At 48.8% G+C, this 16179-nt stretch overlaps 1 protein-coding gene across 2 annotated transcripts in view; it reads left to right on the forward strand.

The window, feature by feature from the left end:
- Positions 1 to 16179, forward strand: part of acadsb (acyl-CoA dehydrogenase short/branched chain) — a 106523-nt gene that overhangs the window by 17386 nt on the left and 72958 nt on the right. For both annotated transcript variants that reach the window (XM_038773350.1, XM_038773349.1), the window contains exon 2: positions 12105 to 12264. In XM_038773350.1, the coding sequence (XP_038629278.1) occupies positions 12105 to 12264 (160 nt within the window). The remainder of the gene's footprint in view (positions 1 to 12104; positions 12265 to 16179) is intronic.

A 16179-nucleotide genomic window follows, 5' to 3' on the forward strand; every position in this document is an offset into this window, starting at 1 on the left:
TGGCACAACGGCGCTGCGGACTCAGGTTTGAATCCCGGTCCTGGGTCACTGTCTGTGTGGAGTTTGTATGTTCTCCCCGTGTCTCGGTGGGTTTCACACCCACAACCCAAAGATGTGCAGGTTAGGTGGATTGGCCACACTAAATTGCATCTTAATTGGAAAAAATAATTGGGTACTCTAAATTTTTAAAAAAAAATCATATTTGTGGCATTGTTATTTAAAAACGGGTTAAAATACCCACAGGCAGTGTGTTTACTAAAGCTGTAATTAAGGAGTTGTAAAAGGTGAGGTAATATCCATTTATTTGTTTACAGAGAGATGGCTAATGGGATATTGTTTTGATTACTGGAGATTCCGTGGATGGTAGTAGATTAATAGGGGATTGTATTTATTCCTAGCTAAGCAGGTGATGGAACATCTTAGTGGGATACAGATGATGTAATTTATTGGAGGAGCCAGGACTGTCTGTAGTTTTGCAGTCTGATATAGGTGATATTACAATATTGATCAAAGAATCACTGAAGTGAGGAAGGATGTTATCTTGGCAGGCTACACAGTTGAGGTCATATAGATGGAACATATCAACAATCTACTCTGGTTCACCCACGTTGACGCTACAACCAAGAAAGCACAACAGCGCCTTTTACCTCAGGATACTATAGAAATTCAGCATATCCACATTGACTCTTACCAGTTTTTACAGGTGCACCATAGAAAGCATCCTCTCTGGCTGCATCACAGCTTGGTACGGCAACTGCTCGGTCCAAGACAGTACGAAACTACAGAGAATCATGAATACAGCCCAGTTCATCGTGCAAAACCACCTCCCAACCATTGACTGGGACGATGGCGACTTTACCTTTACCTATTTTTACACTTCTCTAAGACCTACATATATCTTCACTCTTCTATCTTTCCCTGACTGTGGGCCTATGGAACACTCCCAACAATGCCTTTGCCCTGTATTTGCTTTTACATTCCATCCAGATTGCAGCGTCCCCAGTAATTTTATCCAGTATTTATCATATGTCTTATTTTTCATGTATTTTAGATAAGGAAAAAAAGGTAGGCTTGTGGCAGATACCGATTTAGATTAAGTATTGCATGTACCGAGATACAGTGAAAAGTATCTGCGTACAGTCCAGGCAGATCGTTCCATACATGAAAAATAGGACATACGATAAATACTGGATAAAATTACTGCGGACGCAGGAATCTGGATGGGACGTAAAAGCAAATACAGGGCAAATGCATTGTTGGGAGTGTCCCATAGACCCACAAACAGTCAGGGAAAGATAGAAGAGTGGAGATGTATGTGGGTCTTGGAGAAGTGTAAAAATAGGTAAAGTCGCCATAGTCCCAGATGCTTTCTCTTTGAGGAGAAGAGCTGACTGGTGGTGATTAAACCTGAGGTAAGTTGCTTGGTTGAGAAGGTAAAGCCTTCATGAATAACCTCAACCAGAATGGAAAGTGAACCTGCGCTGCTGACTTGCTATGCATCATAGATTATCATAGAATTTACTGTACAGAAGGAGGCCATTCGGCCCATCAAGTCTGCACCGGCTCTTGGAAAGAGCACCCTACCCTAGGTCAACACCTCCACCCTATCCCCACAACCCACCCAAAACCAAGGGCAATTTTGGACACTAAGGGCAATTTATCATGGCCAATCCACCTAACCTGCATATCTTTGGACTGTGGGAGGAAACCGGAGCACCCGGAGGAAACCTACGTGCACACGGGGAGAATGTGCAGACTCCGCACAGACAGTGACCCAAGCCGGAATCGAACCTGGGATGCTGGAGCTGTGAAGCAATTGTGCTATCCACAATGCTACCGTGCTACCCCTTTTTAAATCTGTTTTAAATTTTTTAAATCTCTTATTCTAAGGTCATGACCTCTGGTTTTAGAATGCCCCATAAAAAGGAACCAACTGTCTAGTCAAGTAAGCTAAAATAATGTCATAATAGTAGGGGACTTATTGGGATAGGCAAAGCATGAAAGGCTTAGAGGAGGCAGAATTCTTAAAGTGCACCCAGGAGAGCATTTTGAGCCCGAACATGGAAAGTCCTACAAAAGAAGGGGTGGAATGAACCCGGTGTTTGGGGGTGGGGGTGGGGGGGGGGGTGGGGGGGGGGGGGTGCAGATGGTATAAGTGTAATTGGGGGAGTAGCTCGACGATAGTGACCGTAGACATAGAACATACAGTGTAGAAGGAGGCCATTCGGCCCATTGAGTCTGCACCGACTCACTTAAGCCCTAGCTTGCACCCTATCCCCGTAACCCAATAACCCCTCCTAACCTTTTTGGTCACTGAGGGCAATTCTCATGGCCAATCCATCTAGCATGCACGTCTTTGGACTGTGGGAGGACACTGGAGCACCTGGAGGAAACCCACGGAGACACTGGGAGAACATGCAGACTCCGCACAGACAGTGACCCAGCGGGGAATCGAACCTAGGACCCTGGTGCTGTGAAGCCACAGTCCTATCCACTTGTGCTACCGTGCTGCCCTCGGCAGCTAAGATTTCTATTCTTAAGATTTAAAGTATTTATAGAAAACGACAAAGATGGAGTGAATATAAAGATTCTGAATTGGGGGAAGGAATATTTTTCATGTAAGACAGGATGTGGCCAAAGTGAACTGGGAGCAGCTACTTGTAGAAAAATCCACATCAGAGCAGTGGGAGTCATTCAAAAGGGAATAGAGTACAAAGCAACATGTTCCTGTAAAGGTAAAGGGTGGGACTAAAAAAATTCAGAAAACTCTGGGTGTCAAAAGATATACTTGGATAAGGAAATAAAAAGGTAGGCTTGTGGCAGATACCGATTTAGATTAAATGTTGCATGTACCGAGATAGAGTGAAAAGTATCTGCGTACAGTCCAGGCAGATCGTTCCATACATGAAAAATAGGACATACGATAAATACTGGATAAAAGCAAATTACTGCGGACACTGGAATCTGAAACCAAAGAGAAAATGCTCGAAAATCTCAGCAGGTCTGGCGGCATCTGTAGGGAGAGAAAAGAGCTAATGTTTCGAGTCCAGATGACCCTTTGTCAAAGCTGAAAGATACACAATGTAAATACATAGACATCGGGTGAAATATGGAGTGTAGTGCTACACAGTAGAGAAGATGCATGACGAGATCGGTTCAGTCCATAAGAGGGTCATTCAGGAGTATGTTAACAGCAGGGAAGAAGCTGTTTTTAAATCTGTTACTTTGTGTTCTCAAACTTTTGTGTTTTCTCCCGATGGAAGAGGTTGGTGGAAAGAATAGCCCAGGTGGGAGGGGTCTTTGATTATGCTGCCCGCTTTCCCAGGGCAGTCAGAGGTGTAGACAGAGTCAATGGTTGGGCGGTGGTTTTGCATGATTGACTGGGCTGTATTCATGATTCTCTGTAGTTTCTTACAGTCTTGGACCGAGCAGTTGCCGTACCAAGCTGCGATGCAGCCAGATAGGATGCTTTCTATGGTGCACCTGTAAAAACTGGTGAGAGTCAATGTGGATATGCTGAATTTCTATAGTTTCCTGAGGCAGTAAAGGCGCTGTTGTGCTTTCTTGGTCGAAGCGTCAACTTGGGTAAAGCAGGATAGATTGTGGTAATGTGCACACTTATGAATTTGAAACTGTCAACCATCTCCACCTCAGCGCCATTGATGCAGACAGGGGTGTACAACTCTTCACTTCCTGAAGTCAATGACCAGCATCTTAGTTTTGTTGACATTGAAAGAGATATTGTTGGTGTTACCACTAGGTTCTCTACCTCCCTCCTGTACTCTCATCGTTGTTTAAGATCCGACCCACTACAGTCGTGTCAGCAGCAAACGTTTAGATGGAGTTGGAGCCGAATTTTGCCACACAGTCAGGCTCTAAATAGTGGATGCCCTAGAGGAGTAGAGAAAGTACAGGAAAGTATTTAAAAAATCAAGTAGGAGAGGGAAGGAGGTACATGAAAAACACTGGTGGGAAAAATAGAAGAAAATCCCAGGGTGTTTGATAAGTTATATTAAGGTCAAGAGGGAGACCACGGAAAGTGGTCTGGACCTAAGTTGAAATCTGTGTGTGGAGCTGAAAGATGTAGGTGAGGTATTAAATTAGTATTTTGCATCTGTGTTCACTATGGCGGAAAACCGTGCAGGTACAGAAAACAGGGAGAGGCTGTGATGAAATTGAACAGACTACTTTTCAGAGGGAGGAGTTGTTAGCAGCCTTAGTAGTCTTAAAAGTGGATAAATCCCCAGGTCCAGACAAGATGTATCTCAGGATGCTGTGTGAGGCAAAGGAAGGGATTGCAGGGGCACTTGACACTAATTTTAAAATCCTCTCTGGCTATGGAAGAGGTGCCAGAGGACTGGAGGACAGCTAATGCAATATCATTATTCAAGAGGGGAAGTAGCAAAAATACAGGTAATTACGGACCAGGGAGTCTTAAAATTAATGGTTGGGAAATTGTTGGCAAAAATTCTTGAGGGACAGAATTAATCTCCGCTAGAGAGGCAAGGACTAATCAAGGATGGTAAGCATGGCTTTGTCAGTGGGTGATCATGGGGTGAATTCTCCATCCCAGGAGGTCTGAAGAGCTTTTCCTGATGGGGCAGAGAATCGAAAAATCAGAATCGGCGCTTAGCATCGGTGCGCCGATCCGAATCAGATGTTCCGATGCCCTGCTGCCGGCGGGATCGAGTTTCACGCCCGTGTGCTAACGGGAGGATGTGAATGAATGCAAATGGGTCTTAACCAATTTGCATCCATTTAGTCTGGCATCCTACCCTGTGACCCCCATGATTCCCAGAGCCAGAAATCACCTGGGCGGGGGGTACTACTGGTCTCAGCAAACGTGAGCCTGACTTGGTGGATCTACGATCTTGCAGTGGGCCACAAAGTCCATCCGAGGGTCACACACCCCCCCCCCCCCCCCCCCCCAACACACACACGTGCACACACAAAATGCGCTACATGCACACCCCTCTGCTACCGGAGGCCCGCAAAACAGGAGAACCCCCTCCCCTGAGAGATCCCTCTAATAGCGAGACCACCTACCCCCCCCTCCCGAAACCCCCTTAATAGAGAGACACCCTCCCCCCCCCCTCGCCCCCCCACTGGTACTGCTTAACTGATTGAATCCTCCTACAGAGATCCCCTAACTGAAGGAATCTCCCCACAGTCAGGGTGATCCCTTTAGTCAGGGGCTCCTTTAGTTAGTGGGTCTCTACAGTCCGGGAATCCCTGTGTGTGTGTGTGTGGGGGGTGGGGGGTTTCCTTTAGTTAGGTAGTTCTCTTCAGTTTCTGGGTCTGGGGGAGGGGTCTTCCTATTCCTGAGGTCCCTTGAGGGGTGGCTTCCTATTGAGGGGTCCCTGAGAGTGGTCTCCCTATTAAGGGAATCCCTAGAAGGGGGGGGGGTTTGAGTCAAGCCTGTACTGGGGGGAGGGGGGGTGGGGATGGAACAGAGTGCACCCAGGGAAAGCGGGGGTGAGGAGGCTGTTATATGGTGGCGGGGGAGGGGGCGGAGTAGCCAGCTAAATTATTTTGAAATGGTGGCCCAATAACAGGATTCCCTCGAATCTCTTGTGATCCGAGCCGTGCATTAATTAGCATTGGCAAGGGATACGGAATTGCCACTTGTCTTGGAGTGTCAATGAGTGGGAATTCTCCTTCCGGCGTGAGAACGTAGTCTCCCAAACGGAGAATTTTGCCCCATGTCTTACAAACTTTGATCAAATTTTTCAAGGAGGTGACTAGGTATGTAGGTGAAGTCTACATGGACTTCAGTAAGGCTTTTGAAAAGGTCCCGCATGGGAGATGGGTTAGGAAGATGAGAGCCCATGGCATCCAAGGCAATTTGGATCCAAAATTGGTTTAGTGGCAGGAGGAAGAAGGTGATGGTTAAAGGTTGTTATTATTTGGGCAGCACAGTAGCATAGTGGTTAGCACAGTTGCTTTACAGCTCCAGGGTCCCAGATTCGCTTCCCAGCTTGGGTCACTGTCTGTGCGGAGTCTGCACGTTCTCCCCGTGTCTGCGTGGGTTTCCTCCGGGTGCTCCGGTTTCCTCCCACAGTCCAAAGATGTGCAGGTTAGGTGGATTGGCCCTTAGTGTCCAACGGTTAGGTTGGGTTATGGGGCGAGGATAGAGGCATGGATTTAAGTGGGGTGCTCTTTCCAAGAGCCGGTGCAGATTTGATGGGCCGAATGGCCTGCCCTGTGAATTCTATGATTGGAGGCCTGTGTCCAGTGATATATTGCAGGAATTGGTGTTGGGTCCCTTTCTTGTTTATAGTGTATGTTAATGATCTAGTAATGAATGTGGGTGGATGACCTGAAAATTGGTGGTGTGGTGAATAACCAGGGGAAAGCCTTCAGCTGGTTTGTGATGCAGAACAAGGCCAGCAGCGCGGGTTTAATTCCCGCATGATGCACTATCAATTACTACAACGACGAGAGTAGTGAATAATCGAGGCTTTATTGAGCAAACATGTTGTGGCTACTGTAGCTGTTACCAGAATGGGAGCAGCTCCGGCGAGCGCACACATTTATATGCCGCCTATTGGGCGGAGCCAACAGACAGGGATTTACCCATGTACCTCAAGTACAGGAGTCCTACCGTACTACATCTAATATACAGTTAGTGGTGACTACCACATTCACCCCTTGTTTAAAAAATAGTCCGGCGGGGGTGGTGGAAAAATTTACAAGTTCAGTCTGTCGGGGGCCTTGATCCTCCGCTGTGGCCGCCTCGGTCCTGGTGGTGATGCGGGTGCCGACTTGGTCACCTGTGACTCCGGGTGCGTGTTGTCTTCGTCTTTGTCGCCCCCGGGTGGAACCAGTGGGAGGACGGATCCTCCTGGGTCTGGGGCTGCAGTGAGGTGCGCTGGGGGGAGGGTGAGTGGCACAGGGGCAACTGGAGGGGGGGTGTCGGGTGGTGGGCTGTGGGTGGGGATCCAGCAGGTGCCAGGTCCCGGAGGGAGACTGTGCCCTGGCGGCAGTCGGGGTGTGCCACGTAGGCGTATTGCGGGTTTGCGTGCAGTAGTTGGACTCTTTCGACCAAATGGTCCGACTTATGGGTTCGCAAGTGTTTACGGAGGAGGACGTGTCCAGGAACTGCCAGTCATGTTGGGAGCGAGACCCCAGAGGTGGACCTCCTGGGGAAGGCAAAGAGACGTACATGGGGGGTTTCGTTAGTTGCAGTGCAGAGGAGCGATCGGATGGAGTGGAGCGCGTCGGGGAGGACCTCCTGCTAGCGGGAGACCGGGAGATTCTTAGACCGTAGGGCCAGCAGGACGGCCCTCCAGACTGTCCCGTTCTCCCTCTCCACCTGCCCGTTTCCCTGGGGGTTGTAGCTGGTCCTCCTGCTCGAGGCAGTGCCCTTGCTGAGCAGGAACTGACTCAGCTCATCACTCATAAGGGAGGATCCCCGATCGCTGTGGATGTAAGCAGGGAAACCGAACCAATGCTGTGGAGTACTTTAATGACCATGGCAGAAGTCATATCGGGGCATGGGGGGGCGAAGGGAAACCGGGAGTACTTGTCGACCACGTTCAGAAAGTACGTGTTTCGGTCGGTGGAGGGGAGGGGCCCTTTGAAATCCATGCTGAGGCACTCAAAGGGACAGGAGGCCTTCACCAGGTGCTCTCGATCTGGCTGGTAGAAGTGCGGTTTGCACTCCACGCAGACCTGGCAGTCTCTGGTGACAGTCCTGACCTCCTCCAGTGGAGTAGGGCAGGCTGCGGGCCTTGATGAAGTGGATGAACCGAGTGACCCGCAGGTGACCGAGGCCATCGTGTCGAGCCCGGAGTCAGTCCACTTGTGCGCTGGCATCGGAGGGCTCGTTGACCTTCCCGGGGTGATACAAAATCTCGTAAGTATAGGTGGAGAGCTCGATCCTCCACCTCAAGATCTTATCGTTTTTGATCTTGCCGCTCTGTATTATTGAACATGAAGGCAACCGACCGTTGGTCAGTGAGGAGAGTGAATCTCCTGCCGGCCAGGTAATGCCTCCAATGCGGCACAGCTTCCACAATGGCTTGGGCCTCCTTTTCGACAGAGGAATGCTGAATTTCGGAGGCATGGAGGGTGCGGGAAAAGAATGCCACGGGCCTGCCTGCCTGATTGAGGGTGGTGGCCAGAGCTACGTCCGATGCATCGCTCTCGACCTGAAAGGGTAGGGACTCGTCGGCCGCGTGCATCATGGCCTTGGCAATGTCTGTCTTGATGCGGTTAAAGGCCTGGCAGGCCTCAGCAGTCAGGGAAAGACTGTGGACTGAATGAGTGGCAGGGCCTTGTCCACATAGTTAGGGACCCACTGGGCATAATAGAAGAACCCCAGGCATCATTTCAGGGCCTTGGGGCAGTGGGGGAGGGGGAGTTCCATGAGGGGTCGGGGCCCTAGAACTCAATTTTCCACAACATAGCCAAGGATGGCGAAGCGGTTGGTGCGCAACACTCACTTCTCCTTATTATACGTGAGATTAAGGAGTTTGGCGGTGTGGAGAAATTTGCAAAGGTTAGCCTCGTGGTCCTGCTGATCGAGGCCGCAGACGGTGACGTTATCTAGGTATGGGAAGGTAGCCTGCAGTCCGTACCGGTCAAACATTCGGTCCACCTCACGTTGGAAGATCGAGACCCCGTTAGTGACGCCGAAGGGAACCCTAAGGAAGTGATAGAGGCGGCCATCTGCTTCGAACGCAGTGTATTGGCGGTCCTCCTTGCGGATGGGGAGCTGGTGGTCGGCGGACTTCAGGTCCACTGTGGAAAAGACCCAGTACTGTGCAATCTGATTGACCAGATCAGATATGCATTGGAGGGGGTACGCGTTGAGCTGCGTGTACTGATTGATGGTCTGAATGACCATCCTGTGTTTCTCCCCAGTCTTTACTACTACCTCTTGGGCTCTCCAGGGGCTGTTGTTGGCCTCAATGATGCCTTCCCGCAGAAGCTGCTGGACCTCCGACCTGATGAAGGTCCTGTCCTGGGCACTGTACCGTCTGCTCCTGGTGGTGACGGGTTTGCAATCCGGGGTGAGGTTTGCAAACAAGGAAGGTGGATCAACCTTTTTTCTTCTTTTTTTAATAAATTTAGAGTACCCAATTCATTTTTTCCAATTAAGGGGCAATTTAGTGTGTTCAGTCCACCTACCTTGCGCATCTTTGGGTTGTGGGGGTGAAACCCACGCAAACATGGGGAGAATGTGCAAACTCCACGCAGACAGTGACCCAGGGCCGGGATCGAACCTGGGACCTCAGCGGTGTGAGACTGCAGTGCTACCACTGCGCCACCGTGCTGCCCAGGTGGATCAACCTTAAAGGTCGTGAGGCCGCATACGGTGAGGGGGGTAGGGATCCGCCGAATTTTAAAGTTAAGCTTTGGAGGTGGCCGAGTAACAGGGCAGCGCAGAGGTTGGGGAGGACGTAGAGCTGGAAGTTGCTAAATTCTACGCCCTGGACGGTGAAGGTCGCCATGCAGTACTCTCGGATTTCCACGGAATGGGATTCGGAGGTCTGGGAGATTTTCTGGGTAATGGGGTGTACCGCGAGGGAGAAGCGTCTTACCATAGTGGGGTGGATGAAGCTTTCCGTGCTCCCCGAGTGAAAAAGGCAGGCAGTCTTGTGCCCATCGATTTTTCACTGTTGTCGTTGCGAGGTTGTGGGGCCGGGACTGGTCGAGGGTGATTGGGGCAAGCTGTGGCTGATGCTGAGAGGCCCCGGGCCGGTCAGCGGTGGTGGCAGGTGATGAGCGGCCAGACGAGCGTCCCGACGGGCAGGGGTCCTGAGGCACCGTCCAAAATGGTGCCGAAGATGGCAGCGCCCACGGGGCGCACATGGTGGGTGGCATTAAAGGTGGCAGCACCCACAGGCTGCACGTGGCCTGCTGAGAAGAAGATGGTGGCGCCCACAGGCCGCACGTGGGGGCTGTAGGAACGTTGGCCTAGAAACAGCGGTGACCGACCGGGCCTGGCACAGAGCAGCAAACTGTCCCTTCTTTCCGCAGCCGTTGGAGGTTGTGCTCCGCGCCGGGCAATGCTGCCGGGGGTGTTTGTTCTGCCAGCAGAAGTAGCATCTGGGCCCCCCGGGGTTGGCTGGCTGCCGCGCGGCGCAGGCTTGCGGTGGGCTGGGGTCGGTGGGGCCCATGATGCCCATGATGCCCATGAGGGTGCCATGCGGTCGGGGCGTACGATTGGACGTTACGGGAAGCCACTGTTGACGAGTTCGCGAGCTGCCTGGTTCCCGCAAGATCAAGTGTACCCCCCTCCAATAGGCGCTGACAGATGTACGCTGACCCCATGCCCGTGAATAAAGCGTCTCTGATTAAAAATTAGGTGTGCTGGACTGCCGAAACTGCCTGGCAGTCACAGTTCCTCATCAGGATGTGCAGGGCACACCAGAAATCGTCTAGGTACTCACCAGGGAGTTGCTGTCTCGTGGACAGGAGGTGCCTGGCGTATAGTTTGTTGACCGGCCGAACGTAATGTCCTTTCAGGAACTCCATTGCTTCAGCGTAAGTGGGCGCCTCCCGGATAAGAGGAATAATGTCAGGGCTCACCTGTGAATAAAGGACCTGGAGCTTCTGTGCGTCTGAGGGTTCTTCAGCGGGTGTTTGGAGTTAGCTTTCGAAGCAGGCTAGCCAGTGGTCAAAAGCAGACTTAGCGTTGGCTGCTTGAGGGCTCAGCTGTAGGCGATCAGGCTTGATGCGAAGTTCCATCATTTCAAAATCTTTGCTCAATAAATTGATTCACTATCAATTACTACAAAGACGGGAGTAGTGGAATAATCGAGGCTTTATTGAGCAAAGATGTGTGGCCTCCTGTAGCTGCTGCCAGAATGGGAGCAGCTCCGGCGAGCGCACACATTTATACGCCACCTACTGGGCGGAGCCAGCAGGCAGTTATTTACCCATGTACCTGTAGTACAGGACTCTTACCGTACTACATCTAATATACAGTTAGTGGTGACTACCACACCGTACCAGCTGAGAATTCTGAATTCTCCCACTGTGTACCCGAAAGCCGCTGGTATGTGGCGACTAGGGGCTTTTTCACGGTAACTTCATTGCAGTGTTAATGTAAGCCTACTTGTGACAATAAAGATTATTTATTTACTTATTTATTTATTTTAGATTACAGGATGATATAGAAGGTCTGGTCTAATAACAGTGGCAAATGGAATTTAACTGAAAAGTGTGAAGTGAAACATTTTGGGAGGACTAACAAGGCAACAGAATACACAATGAATGGTGGGACACTAGGAAGTGCAGATGACCAGAGGGACCTTGGAGCGCATGTCCAAAGATCCCTGAAGGCAATGGGACAGATAAATAAAGTGGTTAAGAAGGCATATGGAATACGTGCCTTTATTAGCTGAGGCATAGAATACAACAGCAGGGAAGCAATGATGAACTGTATAAAACACTCAGTCGGCCACAGCTAGAGTACTGTGTGCAGTTTTGGACCCCACACTATAGGAAGGATGTGATTGCACTAGCAATGGTGCAGAGACCATTCACCAGATGTTATTTGGGCTGGAGCATTTCAGCTACAAAGAAAGGCTGACTGGGCTTGGGTTGTTTTCCTTCAGGCAGAGAAGGCTGAGGGGTGGGGGGGGACCTCAAACTTATGAAGGACAGAGATCGGAAGGAACATTTCTCCTTGGTAGAGGAGGCAATAACCAGGGGACATAGATTTAAGGTAAAGGGCAGACAATTTAGAGGGGATCTGAGGAAAAACATTTCATCCAGAGGAAGGAGCAGTGCTCCGAAAGCTAGTGTTTGAAACAAACATGTTGGACTTTAACCTGGTGTTGTAAGACTTCTTACTATGCTCAACATTTAAGAAGCATTTAGATGAGCACTTGAAATGCCATCGCATACAAGGGTATGGACCAAGTGCTGAAAAATGGGACAAGAGTAAATTGATGCTTGATGACCGGTGCAGGCACGGTGGGCTAAAGGGCCTCTTTCTGTGCTGTAAAACTATGACTATGACTCAAATTTACTTTTATTCCTTCAGTGCTGCAACCAATCTATGATTCAATAACTGTCTCCTGATTTATAAGCTAAATGACGCCCATTTATTTTTGTTCTTATCTATATGTTGCATGAATGACCAAAAGCTGGGAAGAAGTTTTGTCAGGACAAGATTTCCAAAAGTTCAGCTGCAGCTTTCAAAATTTTCCACTGCAGATGTTGCTTTGGATAATGGCCGCGATTGTGGCACCAATATTGCACCACTACAAACTTTCACTGAAGCAGAGATGATGATGAAAGAAGCAGGTAAATTGGTTCCAGTTTGTTTTTGTACACCAGTCTTATTCATTGATGAGGCTAGTGATTTGTCAGTGTATCCTTGCTAAGAATTGCAATCCAGATTCCGATAAATCTTAAAAAAACAATTCCCGTAAAATTAGGCTTAAGAATCATAGAATTTACAGTGCATAAGGAGGCCATTCGGCCAATCGAGTCTGCACCGGTGTTTGGAAAGAGCACCCAACTTAAGCCCACACCTCCAACCTATGCCCATAACCCAGTAACCCCACCTAACCTTTTTGTTTGGACACTAAGGGGAATTTTCTTTTTATAAATTTAGAGTACCCAATTATTTTTTTCCTAGTGAGGGGCAATTTAGCGTGGCCAATCCACCTATCCTGCACACCTTTTGGGTTGTCGGGGTGAAACCCATGCAGACACAGGGAGAATGTGCAATCTCCACACGGACAGTGACCCAGGGCTGGGATTCGAACCCGAGTCCTCAGTGCCGTAGGCAGTAATGTAACCACTGTGCCACCATGCTGTCCGTCTAAGGGCAATTTAGCATGGCCAATCCACCTAACCTGCACATCTTTGGACTGTGGGAGGAAACTGGAACATCCGGAGGTAACCCTGTACATGCAGACTCCGAACAGACAGTGGCCCATGCTGAGAATTGAATCTGGGACCCTGGAAGTGTGAAGCAACAGTGCTAACCACAGTGCTACAGGAGAACTGAAAGCCAGCTTGCCCATTTCTACTGCTCCTTGCCTTGCAACTTGATATGGTACATTCTGCAAGCCAGTTTGGTGTTCTTGCTGTTTGCTCCATCCTGCAGAGGCCAACAAAAATCCGAATTGGACGTTCTGGTCCTCCCTCCCTACAGCATGAAAAATTACTTGCTATCTTCAATTGCTTTGATTGTTGCTTTGCTTTTTATGTCGCATCTAAGAGAGCTCTGTTGGGTCTGGATAATGAAAAGGATTAGAATACTTTCATCTGTGGCAACTGGATTGCAACTTAATTATAAATAGAAGAAATGGAAAATTAGATGGGGTGTGTAGCTAGCTGGTTATCTTTTGTTCAAATGTATTTTATTCCAAACTTATTCAAACAGTTACAAAGCATGAACAATCTGGGGAACACTCTCCCCATCACACAATTCTACAGTTTTTACATGTTTTTGCCCATTTTCATCCCCCCGCCCCTCCCTGTGACGAACATCTTCTTAAACATGGCCACGAACAGTCCCCACCTTGCTTCGAAGCCCTCCGCTGAGCCCTTCAGTTCATATTTGATCTTTTCCATATGAGAAAGTCATATAATTAATAGAACATAGAACATAGAACGATACAGCGCAGTACAGGCCCTTCGGCCCTCGATGTTGCACCGACATGGAAAAAAAAAACTAAAGGCCATCTAACCTACACTATGCCCTTATCATCCATATGCTTGTCCAATAAATTTTTAAATGCCCTCAATGTTGGCGAGTTCACTACTGTTGCAGGTAGGGCATTCCACGGCCTCACCACTCTTTGCGTAAAAAACCCACCTCTGACCTCTGTCCTATATCTATTACCCCTCAATTTAAGGCTATGTCCCCTCGTGCTAGCCACCTCCATCCGCGGGAGAAGGCTCTCGCTGTCCACCCTATCTAACCCTCTGATCATTTTGTATGCCTCTATTAAGTCACCTCTTAACCTTCTTCTCTCTAACGAAAACAACCTCAAGTCCATCAGCCTTTCCTCATAAGATTTTCCCTCCATACCAGGCAACATCCTGGTAAATCTCCTCTGCACCCGTTCAAAAGCTTCCACGTCCTTCCTATAATGAGGCGACCAGAACTGTACGCAATACTCCAAATGCGGCCGTACCAGAGTTTGGTACAGCTGCATCATGACCTCATGGCTCCGGAACTCAATCCCTCTACCAATAAGGCCAACACACCATAGGCCTTCTTCACAACCCTATCAACCTGGGTGGCAACTTTCAGGGATCTATGTACATGGACACCGAGATCCCTCTGCTCATCCACACTACCAAGAATTTTACCATTAGCCAAATATTCCGCATTCCTGTTATTCTTTCCAAAGTGAATCACCTCACACTTCTCCACATTAAACTCCATTTGCCACCTCTCAGCCCAGCTCTGCAGCTTATCTATGTCCCTCTGTAACCTGCAACATCCTTCCGCACTGTCTACAACTCCACCGACTTTAGTGTCGTCTGCAAATTTACTCACCCATCCTTCTGCGCCCTCCTCTAGGTCATTTATAAAAATGACAAACAGCAACGGCCCCAGAACAGATCCTTGTGGTACGCCACTCGTAACTGCACTCCATTCTGAACATTTCCCATCAACTACCACTCTCTGTCTTCTTTCAACTAGCCAATTTCTGATCCACATCTCTAAATCACCCTCAATCCCAGCCTCCGTATTTTCTGCAATAGCCGACCGTGGGGAACCTTATCAAACGCTTTACTGAAATCCATATACACCACATCAACTGCTCTACCCTCGTCTACCTGTTCAGTCACCTTCTCAAAGAACTCGATAAGGTTTGTGAGGCATGACCTACCCTTCATAAAACCATGCTGACTATCCCTAATCATATTATTCCTATCTAGATGATTATAAATCGTATCTTTTATAATCCTCTCCAAGACTTTACCCACCACAGACGTTAGGCTCACCGGCCTATAGTTACCGGGGTTATCTCTACTCCCCTTCTTGAACAAAGGGACCACATTTGCTATCCTCCAGTCCTCTCGCACTATTCCTGTAGCCAATGATGACCTAAAAATCAAAGCCAAAGGCTCAGCAATCTCTTCCCTGGCTTCCCAGAGAATCCTAGGATAAATCCCATCCGGCCCCGGGGACTTATCTATTTTCACCTTGTCCAGAATTGCCAACACTTCTTCCCTACGCACCTCAATGCCATCTATTCTAATAGCCTGGGTCTCAGCATTCTCCTCCACAATATTATCTTTTTCTTGAGTGAATACTGACGAAAAGTATTCATTTAGTATCTCGCTTATCTCCTCCGCCTCCACACACAACTTCCCACCACTGTCCTTGACTGGCCCTACTCTTACCCTAGTCATTCTTTTATTCCTGACATACCTATAGAAAGCTTTTGGGTTTTCCTTGATCCTACCTGCCAAAGACTTCTCATGTCCCCTCCTTGCTCGTCTCAGCTCTCTCTTTAGATCCTTCCTCGCTTCCTTGTAACTATCAAGCGCCCCAACTGAAACTTCACGCCTCATCTTCACATAGGCCTCCTTCTTCCTCTTAACAAGAGATTCCACTTCTTTGGTAAACCACGGTTCCCTCGCTCGACCCCTTCCTCCCTGCCTGACTGGTACGTACTTATCAAGAACATGCAATAGCTGTTCCTTGAACAAGCTCCACATATCCAGTGTGCCCAACCCTTGCAGCCTACTTCTCCAACCAACACATCCTAAGTCATGTCTAATGGCATCATAATTGCCCTTCCCCCAGCTATAACTCTTGCTCTGCGGGGTATACTTATCCCTTTCCATCACTAACGTAAAGGTCACCGAATTGTGGTCACTGTCTCCAAAGTGTTCACCTACCTCCAGATCTAACACCTGGCCTGGTTCATTACCCAAAACCAAATCCAAAGTGGCCTCACCTCTTGTTGGCCTGTCAACATATTGTGTCAGAAAACCCTCCTGCACACATTGTACAAAGAACGACCCATCCAATGTACTCGAACTATATCTTTTCCAGTCAATATTAGGAAAGTTAAAGTCTCCCATAACAACTACCCTGTTACTTTCGCTCTTTTCCAGAATCATCTTCGCCATCCTTTCCTCTACATCTCTAGAACTATTAGGTGGCCTATAGAAAACTCCCAACAGGGTGACCTCTCCTTTCCTGTTTCTAACCTCAGCCCATACTACCTCGGAAGAAGAGTC

The sequence above is a fragment of the Scyliorhinus canicula genome, chromosome 16 (genome assembly GCF_902713615.1).
Source record: "Scyliorhinus canicula chromosome 16, sScyCan1.1, whole genome shotgun sequence".
NCBI lineage: Eukaryota > Metazoa > Chordata > Chondrichthyes > Carcharhiniformes > Scyliorhinidae > Scyliorhinus > Scyliorhinus canicula.